At 38.5% G+C, this 14,025-nt stretch overlaps 1 protein-coding gene across 2 annotated transcripts; it reads left to right on the top strand.

Moving 5' to 3' along the window:
• Nucleotides 1-23: 23 nt before the first annotated feature.
• Steap1 (six transmembrane epithelial antigen of the prostate 1) lies at nt 24-11,580 on the top strand. Of its 2 annotated transcripts, XM_013026024.1 has the most exons (6): nt 24-89; nt 4,489-4,603; nt 6,783-7,295; nt 8,398-8,562; nt 11,150-11,218; nt 11,329-11,580. In XM_013026024.1, exons 2-6 carry the CDS (start codon nt 4,520-4,522, stop codon nt 11,347-11,349), a joined length of 852 nt encoding a protein of 283 aa, XP_012881478.1. In that variant the 5' UTR covers nt 24-89; nt 4,489-4,519; the 3' UTR covers nt 11,350-11,580. The 2 variants fall into 2 exon arrangements, with proteins under 2 accessions (XP_012881478.1, XP_012881477.1); XM_013026023.1 differs by having other exon boundaries at nt 11,150-11,487.
• Nucleotides 11,581-14,025: the final 2,445 nt, after the last annotated feature.

The raw sequence follows: 14,025 nt of genomic DNA, 5'->3' as shown, positions 1-14,025 counted from the left end.
GCGCGGCGCGCGCTGCCCGGGTTCTCGCAGTGAGGGGTTGGCAACTTCGGCAGAGGCACGACTCACCGGCCGGGCCCGAGACGGAGAAGGTGAGTCCTTCCCTTCGTCCCCGCGGTGGACTCGCTCCCCGGATCCGCGTGCGCCCGCCAAGTGGGTCCCCAGGCTCGGGAGGGGTGTGGCGAGGCCGCGCGCGCGCGCGCGTGCGCTTGAGCGCGCCCGGTCAGGAGCCCCTTGGGGGCGACGCTGGGCCAGCCGGGCTCCGCTCGACCGGTGTGCAGCGCTGGTCTCCCCGCCGAGCTCCTCGCCGCTGGGGGGGTGGAGAAGCCAGGGACCCGCTGAGGCCTTCTCCCTGGGTGAGGGTGGGGAGAAGTGGGGAGGTTGAGCGTAGCATAGCCTGGGATACTAAAGGTGTCCTCCGGTTGAGCTCTGGTGGGACTTTTCTAACTTGGCCAAGTCTCCTCCGTGTCACTGGAGAGTGTGTGGCACACGGGTTTCTTACAACCCTGCAAGTTGGTCTTTAGGTTCCCTAAGCAACAAGGACATTCTTCACTGTAAGTCCTTGGAACGCCAGTCTCACTCTTTCAATGAGGAGAGAAGGTTCAAACTCCCCCCACCCCCTAAAATAAGCTATGAAGGCTTTAAAAAAAATGCCAGAATGGCCAAATCCACTGGAAGGGATTTATATATGCTTCAAAATGTGCTAAGCTGTTCTTTTTGATGATAAATAAGTGTATTATTTTTTACAGAAACCATAAATGATCACTTATTTAGCAAGGATGCTAAGTGCAAAATTGTAGCAAGAGCAATGCTGAACACACACACACACACCAATGAAAACACACACACACACACACACCAATGAAAACTGCCCGTCCTTCACAGAGTTAAATATGCACTTGGAAATCTAGAAGGCTGGAAATGCAATGCTAGCCACAGTGTATTCCACTCATTGAGTTTCTTAAATTCTAAACTCTTGGCCATAAACATGAGTCAGTTGAGCTGTGTCAATATTTAGCAGGATCATCAGGCCAGCGATCCTGGTACAGCAAAAACAGAAGTCGCATTGGGAATTATGCTCCACCTTTTTTTTTTTTTAATATGGAGGCAAAATTAGAGAATAATGAGTGAAGTTCTGGCGTTCCTACACATCTTCACACTCTGCTGTTTCCAGTTAGGTTTGTTTGTTTGTTCTATAAAAAGGAAAAAGAAATGATGGTAAAACTTCAACTGTATATTTGGTTAATATCCGATGAAAACCAACATGTTTTATTTGAGTGACATTTTGTTTACCTGGTAGACTGCAATACCCAGGATATCTGTCTTCTCACTGCTATGGGCTTTTTCTTGGCCTTGCTCTTCAGCAGCCTGCCCTGCTGATGAACGGCTGGCTGGGTACCTCTGTAAGGCCATTCTGGTTTTCTATCCAGAAATCTACAAGTGGCTCTCTGTTAGCAGATTTTACCAACTTACTGGATGTCCCAGAATGGTGTCTAGAAAAGAGATCACACCCTTTTCCTCCCTTCCCGTGCTACCATCTGTTTATAGAAGACTATCTTCCTTTAGGAAACATTGCACTATTTCGTGACTATGTGCCTTCTCTCCTAGACCTCAAGGTTTGTAAGACCTCATTTAACTGTGTATTTCTATTCTCTGATACCGCTGTTCACAGTACAGTTAATGAATTAATACTGAATACAGATTTATGTGTTCATTGCTTTCCATACTGAGAATTAGAGCATCCTCTAAATATGGCATATTACCTCTTGTATTTGATCACCCTCCCAAAGACTCTATTTGTAATGTTGGTTAAGGTACCAAATGACATGGAATAATGTTTCCTAAGGACAGGCCCTAAACTCCACCAGAGCAGGCACCAACAGAACTGGGTTCATGAATGCCTAGTGATAAGTATATGCCTTACCCAGAATTCCTTCAAATGCCAGTGGTCAATACTCAAGCAAACTCAAAAAAGGAAGATAGTGACCTGTACTTAAGGAAAAAAGAGGGAGGGGTAGAAAGGGGAAGAGAAGAGAGGGGAGGGGAAAAGAGGGGAGAAGAGGAAAGGAGAGGGATCTGGCCCCTGGGAGTCTATTCAAAATGTGTCACCAGGATTTTTCTATATCTTTCTCCATCTCTTGTTCTGACATTCTTCTGTTGAAATAAAAAATCTTCCTCCTTATAGCATTGGAGGAAATGGAGAGAAAAGCATGATAGATTTTTACCATCTCAACTTAACAAAAAGTTAAAAAGTCTTTTCCTCTTTGACTCTTTCTCTACCACTTCCAGATAAGAATATCAGATGACTGTAATTGGTCAACTGGAGTAGCTTGACCTTCCAAAACCATCTGACTAAAGTTGAGTCATAGGCCCATTTTTATGGCCAAAATGTTTTTTATAATTAACTGACAACCTTACACCATACTGGATGGAAGAGGGGTATTTCTCCAAATGAAGAAAACATTGTAAATCAGAAAGAAAAAAAAAAGTGGGAAAAGAATATGAGAAAACCGGAAGTGGTGCTGTGGCTCAAGCGGTAGAGCGCTCACCTTGAGCTGAAGAGCTGAGGGATAGCACCCAGGCCCAGAGTTCAAGCCCCATGACAGACAAAAAATAAATAAATAAAATAATATGAGAAAACCAAAACAGTAAAAATATAGTTCACATATCCCTCATCCAAAATGTTTAGAACCAGAAGTGTTTGGGATGTAGATTCTCTTTATTTTGCATAATTTGCATATACATACCTTTCTTGGAAATGGGACCCAAGTCTAAACATGAAATTCACTCAGCTTTCATACACACCTTACACACATGGCTTGAGATAATTTTATAGAATATAAAGGACAAGATAGATAGATAGATAGACAGACAGAAAGACTGTAACCTAAATTTCTACTTATAGCATCAGATCAGTACTCAAAGTTTGGGACTTTGGAGCATTGCAGATTTTGGATTTTCAGGTTAGGGATGCTTGTTCTATATCCTAATTGTAAATGTTGTGAATCTCTAAGATAATATCTGGAAATTGTTCCAAGAATTACTGAACAAAGAAACACTGGCAGTATATAAAGGTGACTTTTAAAACTTGAAGAATGCTTTACATATTCTAAACTCTTCCTGTAAACAATTTTTCACCTTATAAGGTTTTATAGGTAATATAAAATTCATAAATACTTGTGTTTTCTGCCAGTCTGTTCTCTGATCTATTTTTCTCATTCAGTTCCATAAAGTACAAATTGCAGATGCATTCCTCTGGACATAAACTCATAACTAATAAAAACAATGAATAATATCATGACATCATCTTTTCTTTAAAAAAGATTACACCAAGCCTGGATTAAGATTTTTGAAATTTATTAAGGGAAAACTGCTCTATCTGGGGGGAGAAAAATGACAATGTTTTCTACAGGATTGGCTAGAAGATTGGGCATGTCAATGGTTGAGCATGACAATTTATATCTTACTAACAAAGACCAGCCCATTGTTCTCATTTAAAAAATGCATCCCAAAATGCCATTATCCCAAATTGCCATTATCAGGGCTCACCTGACTAATTGTGTCTGTTTTGTTCACTGTCTGAAACTCAGGAATATCTCCCCATAAAAAGCAACTAATTGGGCTGGGAAGGTGGCTCAGTGGTAGAATGCTTGAGGCCATGGGTTCAATTCTTCAGCACCACGTAAGCTGAGAAAGCCGTAAGTGATGCTGTGGCTCAAGTGGTAGAGCACTAGCTGTGAGCTGAAGAACCAAGGGCCAGTGTTCAGGCCTAGATTCAGGCCCCTACTGACAAAAAAAAAAAAAAGGCAACTAATTATTGTTTCAGATTCCAGTGCCAAACCCCAAACGTCTATTAAACATGAAACTTCTGCCATGCATGGAGCCTCAGGCCTAAAATCCTAGCCACTCAGGAAGTTCAGATCTGAAGATTGCAAGTTCAAACCCAGCCCAGGCAGGAAAGTCCATGAAACTCATCTCCAATAAACTGCTGGGGGAAAAAAAAACCTGGAAATGAGTCTGTGGCTCAATTGGTAGAGCTAAAGTTTGTGTGGTTTATGTGCTCATAAATACATAATCTCAGGGTCAGCACCCAGTCCCTGAATTCATAACCCAGAATATGCACACAAAAATATATGTATATTAGCTACCTCCAACCTCTACTGATAGCATTGCTACTTTCAAAAACACTCCATATTTCTAAATATTCCAAGTTCTATTTACTTTGGGGGGGGAAGTTAACTTCCACTAAATGAGAACCTAAAGTTATAGATATGTGCCATTTCTTATACAAATAGCTGGACAGAGAAGATAAGATTACTGTTAACATGAGTCCACTTGTTTTAGACTATTTGAATGTGAAAGGTAAGCATATTTCTATTTAAATGTTCTTTATCTGCCCCCTCTAGTCTTCAGATGAATAAATCTCTCACTGTCCCATCAAATACTGATTCATAAAATAGATTTGAAAATAATAGTTTGGGGTTTTTTTAGGTGGCTGAAACTATCCTATTCTAAAGACTCAATGGAGTGCGGAAAAGACATTACTAATCAAGAAGAACTTTGGGAAATGAAGCCTAGCAGAGACCTAGAGGATGATCATTATTTGGTAAAAATAATAGTTACTCATCTAAATTTTAAATATAATCTGAATGATATTCTTAATCTACAAGTGTTATAAACCCTGATAGTGTTCGCTCTAGTCTTCCCATCTTTGTTCCAGTATTACTGTAAATACGGTATAGAAATAGTGCCTTGACTGTCAGTGACTTAGCGTAATAATCTGTATAAGTCAGTGAAAATCCCATATCTTGCATTGTCTAGTATGTGAAAGAGCTGGTCCAGATTGTCTCCAAGGTCTTCCAATCATACTGTCTAGGTTCTAAGTTTAAAAACAAAACAGGGAGCAGGGTCAAGGGGAAGGGGTAGACAAATGAAGAGAGGAAAGGAGGGAGAACGCAGTCATAAAATTTAATGTGTATCCCACAAAATTAAGACATTGAAGAAGGGATAGGGTTGGAGGGGATGGGAAGAATGATGAGAGGGGTGATATTAATCAAGATGTATTGTATTCATGAGCTGCTATGTTGAATGGCAATTCCTTTGGCAACTACTTAATTATATAATATATATAATAAAAATAAGTTGTAAATGCCCATAGAGCAGTTGTTTTATAAGCTTTATTCTTTTTCATAGACACTGTGGCAGCCTACTGAGAGATCACCAAAGAAAAGGATGACTCATTAGTTAACCAAATAAATTCACTTTGGGATAAGAATCACCACCCCTCTTTTCAGTCAGCCCCACAAAATTAAATGGTTCTTACTACTTACTAAAAAGGAAGAAAAACTTTTCTCCCTAAATTCTTACCTTTCTAAATGATTTCAAATGCAATTTTTAACAGAAATTACCTTTATCATTGTCAAAGAAAAATGAGAATTTTAATATGTATCCTCCATAAAAATGATTATTATAAATAATAATACAAAATCGCTTTTATTTTTTTCAAGTTATTATTGTCTATCTTGTAACTCTGTAATTCTTTACTCCTGACCAGAAAATTGATCTCAGCTGATTACACTTAAGATTGTCTTCACATGCTTCAGAAATGACCAAAGCCATATCTTTTCTAGATGGAGTAATTGCCAAAAAGAGCATTGGATATAAGAGTGGCTTATTACTGGGGGTAAAATTAAATGCCAAAGAGGTCATTTTACAACATCAGAAATTATATGTGAATCAAGTTATTCTGCACAATATGAGATGAACAAGATAATCACTAAAATCATGTCAAGCACTAAAATGTTCTGACTCCAAATCCAGAACTATAAAAATGAAAAAGCCCATATTGGATGAGAAGTAAATTATTCATAAATCAGCACAATATGAAACACTATAATAGAAGATCTTACTATTTTCTTCTTTTTTATTTTCAACATACCAGTGAGTTGAGAAAATGACAAATCGTTCAATGAAAACTTCTTTTGGATTGCTGACTGCCTACAAATGCAAATAAATAAAGAAATGTAACTTTCTCAGGAAACAGATCATCTCTGTGGAATTTAACTAGTTATATACACTTTCTTACCTCCTGATAGTATATTTGTCTATGGTGCTTAGACAAAGGAGTTATTTAAAATATAAAATCAAAGCACAAGATTACATGATGAAATTCCATATTTTGTCTACTAGTAATGACCACATTATTCCTGATCCTTTGTATTTGAGCCAATGACAGATTATCCATGGATTCTGCAAAATTCTCTGTTAATTCTGCAGATTTGGATAAGAAAAATTATTTTGTGGTATTATTTATATTAGTTATTGTTCCGGGGTATTTCTTTTATAACTCATTTTCCTTAGAATCAGACAATTCTGCGTATTTGTCAAGAAACCAGCGAAAACACTGGAAAACACACAACTACAATGTACAAGTTATTATTTTTACCAAACATTATAGGCATTTTTCAGTGCTTTTTAAATTTTAGTTTCCTTGTTTCCTTACTTATTATTTCGCATCATCAAACAGACACTTGGCCTAAGCTTTAGCAGAAATATCATAAACCTGTATTTCTTTTGTCTTAAAAACAAATGAATAGCAGAAGTGCACCTTTTGGTCAATACTATATATTTGATGCTATTTTTAGCTAACCACTTTCCAAAAGCAAGATTCCAACTGCCCTTATTCATTGAGAATTGCCCTCGTTAATGACTTCATTTATAAATAATTAGAAAAGGAGAAATTGCATTGCTTCATTTGAAGATGCTTCTTTCCTTTCCTTTTGTAGAATAAGAACCTGGGAGAGACCAGCATGCTGAAAAGACCTGTGCTTTCGCATTTGCAACAAACAGCCCATGCGGATGAATTTGATTGCCCCTCAGATCTTCAGCACAAGCAGGAACTCTTTCCCAACTGGCGCTTGCCAATCAAAATATCTGCTATTGTAGCATCTCTGACTTTTTTGTACACTCTCCTGAGGGAAATAATTCACCCTTTAGTAACTTTACATCAACAATATTTTTATAAAATTCCAATCCTGGTCATCAACAAAGTCTTACCGATGGTTTCCATTACCCTCTTAGCATTGGTTTATCTGCCCGGTGTCATAGCCTCGCTGGTGCAACTTCGTAATGGAACGAAGTATAAGATGTTTCCACCATGGTTAGCTAGGTGGATGTCAACCAGGAAGCAGTTTGGGCTTCTCAGTTTCTTTTTTGCTGTACTGCATGCAATTTATAGTCTATCTTATCCAATGAGGCGGTCCTACAGATACAGATTGTTAAACTGGGCATATCAACAGGTAGGATGCTGACAGTGTTAGGAAACTAAAAAAATCTAAGTCATGAAATGAACTAATCCTTTCTCATTGTGATAGCAATACCCCAATTCCCTGTTGAAACCTTATGGTGATAAAGTAACCTGCGTGGTGGGTGTGTGTCTGGGTGTCTGGGTGCCTGTATTGTGTTAACCTCAGTAAGACTTGGTTTTCTGGTTTTATATTGAGGACAGCTTTTTAGGCTGACATGGTATAATTTTAGCAACATGAAAAAATATTTTGTTTATGGACAGCGCCACATTTAGATTTCCTACTACCCCCCACAATATTACTTTTTTAATATTGATTATTTTATCTTTCACTTATTGGCCACAAATTAGATGTACATTCCAATTCTATCCAAGTAAATTATTAAATTATTGTTATTTAGTTTATAACAATTTGTAAGTGTTGCATTTAATAAGTCCTTTGTTATTCCTGTTAGAGGACTTCAAAAGAAATGTCATTTTTTATTTTTTTTATTTTTTTTTCGGGGGGGTGGGGGGAGGCAGTCTTGGGGCTTGGACTCAGGGCCTGGGCACTGTCCCTGAGCTTCTTTTTTTTTGGCCAGTCCTGGGCTTGAACTCTAGGTCTGGGTGCTGTCCTTCAGCTCAAGGCAAGCACTCTACCACTTGAGCCACAGTGCCACTTCTGGCGTTTTCTGCTTATGTGGTGCTGAGGAACCCAGGGCCTCATGCATGCAAGGCAAGCACTCTACCACTGAGCCACCTTCCCAGCCCCTTCATTTTTTATTTTTTAAAAATTATATTTGAGGAGTTGTACAAAGAGGTTTCAATTCAACATGTCAGCATATTAGTACAATGCATCTTGATCAGGATCCCCTCTTCTATCATAATATTCATTGTACATATGTGAAAATAGAACCAAGTAACTTGTACAGATAAGTAGGGATGAGAAGATGGGAGAAATGATGGAAAGAGGTCATAATAATTTTTGCAAAAAGATCATTAATTTATGTAGGCCCCTAGTTATCAAGACTACCATAGAGACTAGGGGAATACAGAGAGATTAACATGTGGGAAATAAGTGGTTTGCATTCCTTCTTTCTTTCTTTACTTTCTGGTAGGTCCAGCAAAATAAAGAAGATGCCTGGATTGAGCATGATGTTTGGAGAATGGAGATTTATGTGTCTTTGGGAATTGTGGGACTTGCAATCCTGGCTGTCTTGGCTGTGACATCTATTCCATCTGTGAGCGACTCTTTGACATGGAGAGAATTTCACTATGTTCAGGTAAATGAGATAGAAAATAATTCTAGTCCCTCAGAGAAGGCAGTCTTTGTGTGTTTGTAACATCAAGTACATTGGCTATACTCCATAAAAAATAAGTGTTTTCCAATAGTCAATATCTCACACTTGTTCCCAATAGTAATGTGTCTTCTTATTGTTGTTCTTATTGCTTCTAAATAGGATACATCTTGTAGGCATAAATAAAAGTCATTACTATAAGAAAAATAGTCCTTCTAACATTTGAAGTATATTAAGGCAATTTATTTCAATCTAATAAGAATAGTTTTAACTAATGTGATATTTTATGAAGCTCTGACAAAGACGTTCTATTATATTAAGACCTGCTTTTTCCAAGTTACCTTTAGTTTGCTCATTTGAATCTTCCAAATATTTCTATAATTCAAAACTATCTCACATTTACTGAAGTTTATCACCTAGTGGAGTTTATACTTAAAAATACAATGGTTACTCGTGCCTATAATCCTAAACTATTCAGGAGAGTAAGAACTGAGGACTATGGTTCAACCAGGACAGACAAATCAAAGTGATTCTTATTGCCAACTAATCAATCACCAAAAAGCCAGAAGTGAAGGTGCAGCTTCTGTCGTAGAATAACACAAGAAAACACATGAGACCTTGATTTAAAGCCCTACTAGTGGCACACACACATACATACATACATAGTGGCATACACATACATACATACATACACACACACACACAAAGACAATGCATCAGAATTCAGAAAAGGATTATGTTTAACATTGCTAGTAATTTTTTAATTTCATAATTTTAACTTCAATAGGTTGGCCTTTGTGAAATGGCTACAAAGTAAAACTTTCTCACTATCTTTCTACATATCCACACATATTTCCAACAGATATTTTACCAGGGCATCTGGTTAGTCTGGAAAGTATCTCTCCATCCAAATTATTCCAATGTGGTTTAAAGATGCTTCCACATCCTGCCAGCAAAGTATTTATTCATCTTCTTCCTGGTGGCCATCGGGTTCTCTGTTCCTCATGAAATTTGGCTTCCTTCTTGCATTGCCCTACCTGTCACACATATGCTGAGTCCCACTTTTTAGGTGGAAATACTATACTCTTTATGTTCAAGTACATCGTGTGTGTGTGTGTGTGTGTGTGTGTGTGTGTGTGTGTGTGTGTGTGTGTGTGTGTGTGTGTGTGTGTACTAAGGCTTGAACTCAGTGCCTGGGCTCTGTCCCTCAACTTTTTTGCCCAAGGTTAGTGCACTACTGCTTAACACACAGAGCCAACTCTAGCTTTTTTGAAGCCTTTTAAATTGTTATTATATAAGTGATGTACATAACTAAAGTGAAAAGTACATTTATTTTTGGACAATGTCACCCCATCCCTCACTCTTTTCCAATTTTTCTCTCCCATCCTCACCCCACTTCCAGCTTTTTGCTGGAGATAAGAGTCTTATGGCCTTTCCTGCCTAAGCTGGCTTTGAACTGGGATCCCCAGATCTCAGCCTCCCAAGTAACTAAGATAACTGACATGAACTATCAGCACAACAATTTGACCATATATTCCATCATATGTGTAATGTGTAGCCCATGATAAGTATATAATACATATTTTATAAGATTAATCTACAATTAATCATACATATGTATTTTCCAATTACTTAGAAACTTTTCAGTTAGAATCTGAGAACTAGTTTTATCATGATTTACCTTATAGTTTCTTATCTAAAAACATAAACTATGCTACTTAATTGTCTTCATTAGGGCTTAAGAGTCCAATTGAATGATTCTGAGTTGGATTTGTACTGACAGGCTAATGACCATTTCCAGGAAAATGAACAAAAGTCAAAAGTCATCTTGTCAGAATGCCATAAAATTACTTAGGTGAACAACTATTTGCAAGGAGCTTTCTCTGGATGATGCCAAAACATTCCATTGAAAATTGAAAAATTTGTTTCATATCTTGAAGTTGACTTTGTTTAAACACTGAAATAATTGCTAGCACGCTTCCATTTTATGAGAATATCCAGTGTTTTGAGAACATAGACCAATTCCACTCATTTTTATATTCATTTAGCAAAATCCATGTGAATTACATTAGTTGGCTTCACAATTGATAACAATACTTGAAGTCAAATTGATTTTTGTGGTAACTTTCAGTCATCCTGCCAGTATTTATTGAACACCTATTATGAGCAAACCATTCTGCAAGGATCCTGTGACAAGCAAGACATAATTCCTGGTTTTAGAAGACTCTTGATTGGCAATATTGAGGGAAATGAACAAAGTGCAAAGTGCCATGATAGAAATCTCATAAAATGAACAAAATGGTGAGAAAGGAAAGATAAGACGGATCATTTAATACTAAAAGAAACATTGTAAATTTTCTCAGCTTATGTTAGAGACACAAAGACTACACAAAAGTGATATAGTAAGAAGGAACATAAAAAAAGAATGTGAATGAAAATTGTTGAGAAATGTGTTAGGAAAATAGATGGATAAAAAGATTTCCAAGCAAAGAACAGATCCAGGTGAGATTGAATGAAATAATTATTACTGAGCCAATCTTCACTAAGGTAATCTTGTTTTTTTCTTTTTCAGAGCAAACTAGGAATTGTTTCCCTTCTACTGGGTACAATACATGCATTGATTTTTGCCTGGAATAAATGGGTAGATATAAAGCAATTTATATGGTATACACCTCCAACTTTTATGATAGCTATTTTCCTCCCAACTGTGGTCCTGGTATGTAAAACCATACTCTTCTTGCCGTGCTTCAGGAAGAAAATACTGAAGATTAGACGTGGTTGGGAAGATGTCACTAAAATTAACAAAGCAGAGATATCCTCCCAGTTGTAGGATTCCTGTTCATCAAATTTTATTTAATATTGATATATTTTACTATCAACATTCTCAACTTTGTGTTTATAAATAAAATGCCAAGCTCAGGATCTTAATGTATCTCTTTGTATATAGGTGATGAGTTTGAAATGCAGTAGAATCTTTGTTCTAAAACCTGTCTTCAAAGTAAACTTGCTAGAAATTTTCCAGTGTGGTCTGACTCTTGTTTTACTCAGATAATTAAAAGTTCTCTTTCTTCATGCCAACTTTTCCAGAGCCTTTTTAAGAGCCTTTTGAAAAAGCAAGTAATTATTCACTCTTACATGTTGAAAATAAGTCTGTGCTTGAGTACATTAATAAATCACTCACTTGTGACCATTACACATGACCTGAAGCTACAGTCCAGTACCTTCCAAGTCTCCATGCTTCATACACCTTCAGCTCAAGATTTCTCTCCCTTATTGCTAGTGAGTATGTCACGTTACCAGAATTATTCATTCTTGGCTGTGCCAAGAGCAAGTTGCCAAATCCTGAAGCTACAAAATCTACTGAACTGGAAGAGAGTGGGAAGGTCACGTGAGTCCTCTCATCCCTTGCCTGGAGGCATGACCCCAGTAAAATGAGGCTTCCCTCAGCAAAACTTTTGTTTCTGAACAACATTGGAGGGGAAGAAAATAGGCAAAAAACATCAAAGTCATAGCAATAGAAATCTGTTAATCTTTAAAACGAGCCCTCACTAGGCACCAGTGTCTCTCGCCTGTAATCCTAGCTACTCAGGAAGCTAAGATCTGAGGGTCATGGTTCAAAGCCAGCCAGGGCAGAAAAGTCTGTGAGACTCTTATCTCCAATTAACCACCAGTAAACCAGAAGTGGTGCTGTGGCTCAAGTGGTAGCACTTGCCTTGAGCTGAAGAGTTCAGGACGAGCACTCAGGCCCATAGTTCAAGCCCCATGACCGACCAAAAAACAACAACAACAAACAACGAACAAAAACAAACCAGGAGTAGCTCGATGAAGCACATAACCCTGAGAAAGGCTCTAAAATCTAGCTTCATCTTGCAAAGTAAAATTCTGCTATCACAAAAGACAAAGCTTAATAGACCAGCACCATCTCTTAATAAGAGCCTGAGAAGGATGTGCGGATTTTGTTTTCTTGTTTTTCAATAGTAAAACAATCTTCTTGAGCAAAAATGTGTAACAAAATCCCAGTGTGTCATAGAATTGTGCTAATGTCATCAGCAGGAGCTCTGTCTTCTCTTACTTCCTCCATCCTTCTTACAGACCCTGTTACAATGTGGGTTCCACCATCCCCCATTTAAATAACCCTCATTCTCAGAGAATAGCTCATTGTGCAGAGAGAAGGTTTGCTGAGAGAAAGCTCTTCAGCTAACCACCATCTCTCTACCATCATCTGCCAAGAACAGAGAGACAGGGAAGTTCTTTGATTTGAGAATGTAATATTGATATACAGAAACTAACGCCCTAGTCTAACCTGGCTTTACCTGGATTTGACTGGATTTATGTGTATTTACTCTGTTAACTGGGCTCCTTCCTACATCTCCATGCTTCAACCTGTGCTATTACCCCATTACCTGTAAAAAGAAAAAAATCAGAAACACACAACCTTAGTACTGGTTTTCTGGTGCATGTGGAGAAAATATTTGTTCTGAAACCATCTTTATTTCATCTTCACTCTTGATGTTTACATTTTTGGAAAGTTGGCAGTTGTTTTCTTCGAAGGCATAAAAAGTTCTTGTGTGGTATATATGTGGGGGGGGTACAGGGGTTTGAACTCTGGGCCTCATGCTTGCTAGGCAAAGTTCCATTGTTTTATATGAAAGAAAAGTATCTGTTCTGAATAGGTTATCCTCCACTATTTCTTTTTTTTTATTGTGAAGATACCATACAGAGGGGTTACAGTTACATGCATAAGGTAATGAGTACATTTCCTATAGAGCATTGTTACCCCCTCCTTTGTTTTTCCCCTACCATCCCTCCCTACTTCCTCCACTCCTCCCTCCCCACCCCCCAAGTTGTAAAGTTCGTTTTCAACATAGTGTCTTGTATGTCTCATTGTCACAATGGATCAACCTGTATCCTTCTTTCAGCATTTTATTTCCCTTCGCCTCCTCAAATTAGAAAAATGCATATACAAGATGCAGGGAACAGCAGGCGCCTGTGGCTCAAGCCTGTAATCCTAGCTACTCAGGAGGCTGAGATCCAAGGATCACGGTTCAAAGCCAGCCTGGGCAGGAAACTCCATGAGACTCTTTTTTTTTGGGGGGGGGGGTCCGGTCATGGGGCCTGAACTCTGGGCCTGGGCGCTATCCCTCAGCTCTTCAGCTCAAGGCTAGTGCTCTACCACTTGAGCCACAGCGCCACTTCCGGCTTTTTTCTTTTTGCTTATGTGGTGCTGAGGAATCGAACCCAGGGCCTCAGGCATGCAAGGCAAGCGCTTTACCACTGAGCCACCTTCCCAGCCCTTCCATGAGACTCTTACCTCCAATAAACCACTAGAAAACCAGAAGTGGCACTGTGGCTCAAGCCGTAGAGTGCTCGCCTTGAGCTGAAGAGCTGAGGGACAGCACACAGGCCCAGACTTTAAGCCCACGACCAACAACAACAAAAACAAAAACA

Source organism: Dipodomys ordii, unplaced genomic scaffold (genome assembly GCF_000151885.1).
Source record: "Dipodomys ordii isolate 6190 unplaced genomic scaffold, Dord_2.0 Scaffold90, whole genome shotgun sequence".
In the NCBI taxonomy this organism is placed as follows: Eukaryota; Metazoa; Chordata; class Mammalia; order Rodentia; family Heteromyidae; genus Dipodomys; species Dipodomys ordii.
The sequence above is the reverse complement of the archived record's forward strand: the minus strand, read 5'-3'. Positions and strand labels throughout refer to the sequence as shown.

Coding starts and splice junctions, on each gene's coding strand:
- Steap1 (XM_013026023.1), top strand. CDS start 4,520: ATGGAGTGCGGAAAAGACATTACTAATCAAGAAGAACTTTGGGAAATG. Junction 7,296..8,397: donor TAAACTGGGCATATCAACAG/GTAGGATGCTGA, acceptor ACTTTCTGGTAG/GTCCAGCAAAATAAAGAAGA. Junction 8,563..11,149: donor GAGAATTTCACTATGTTCAG/GTAAATGAGATA, acceptor TTTCTTTTTCAG/AGCAAACTAGGAATTGTTTC.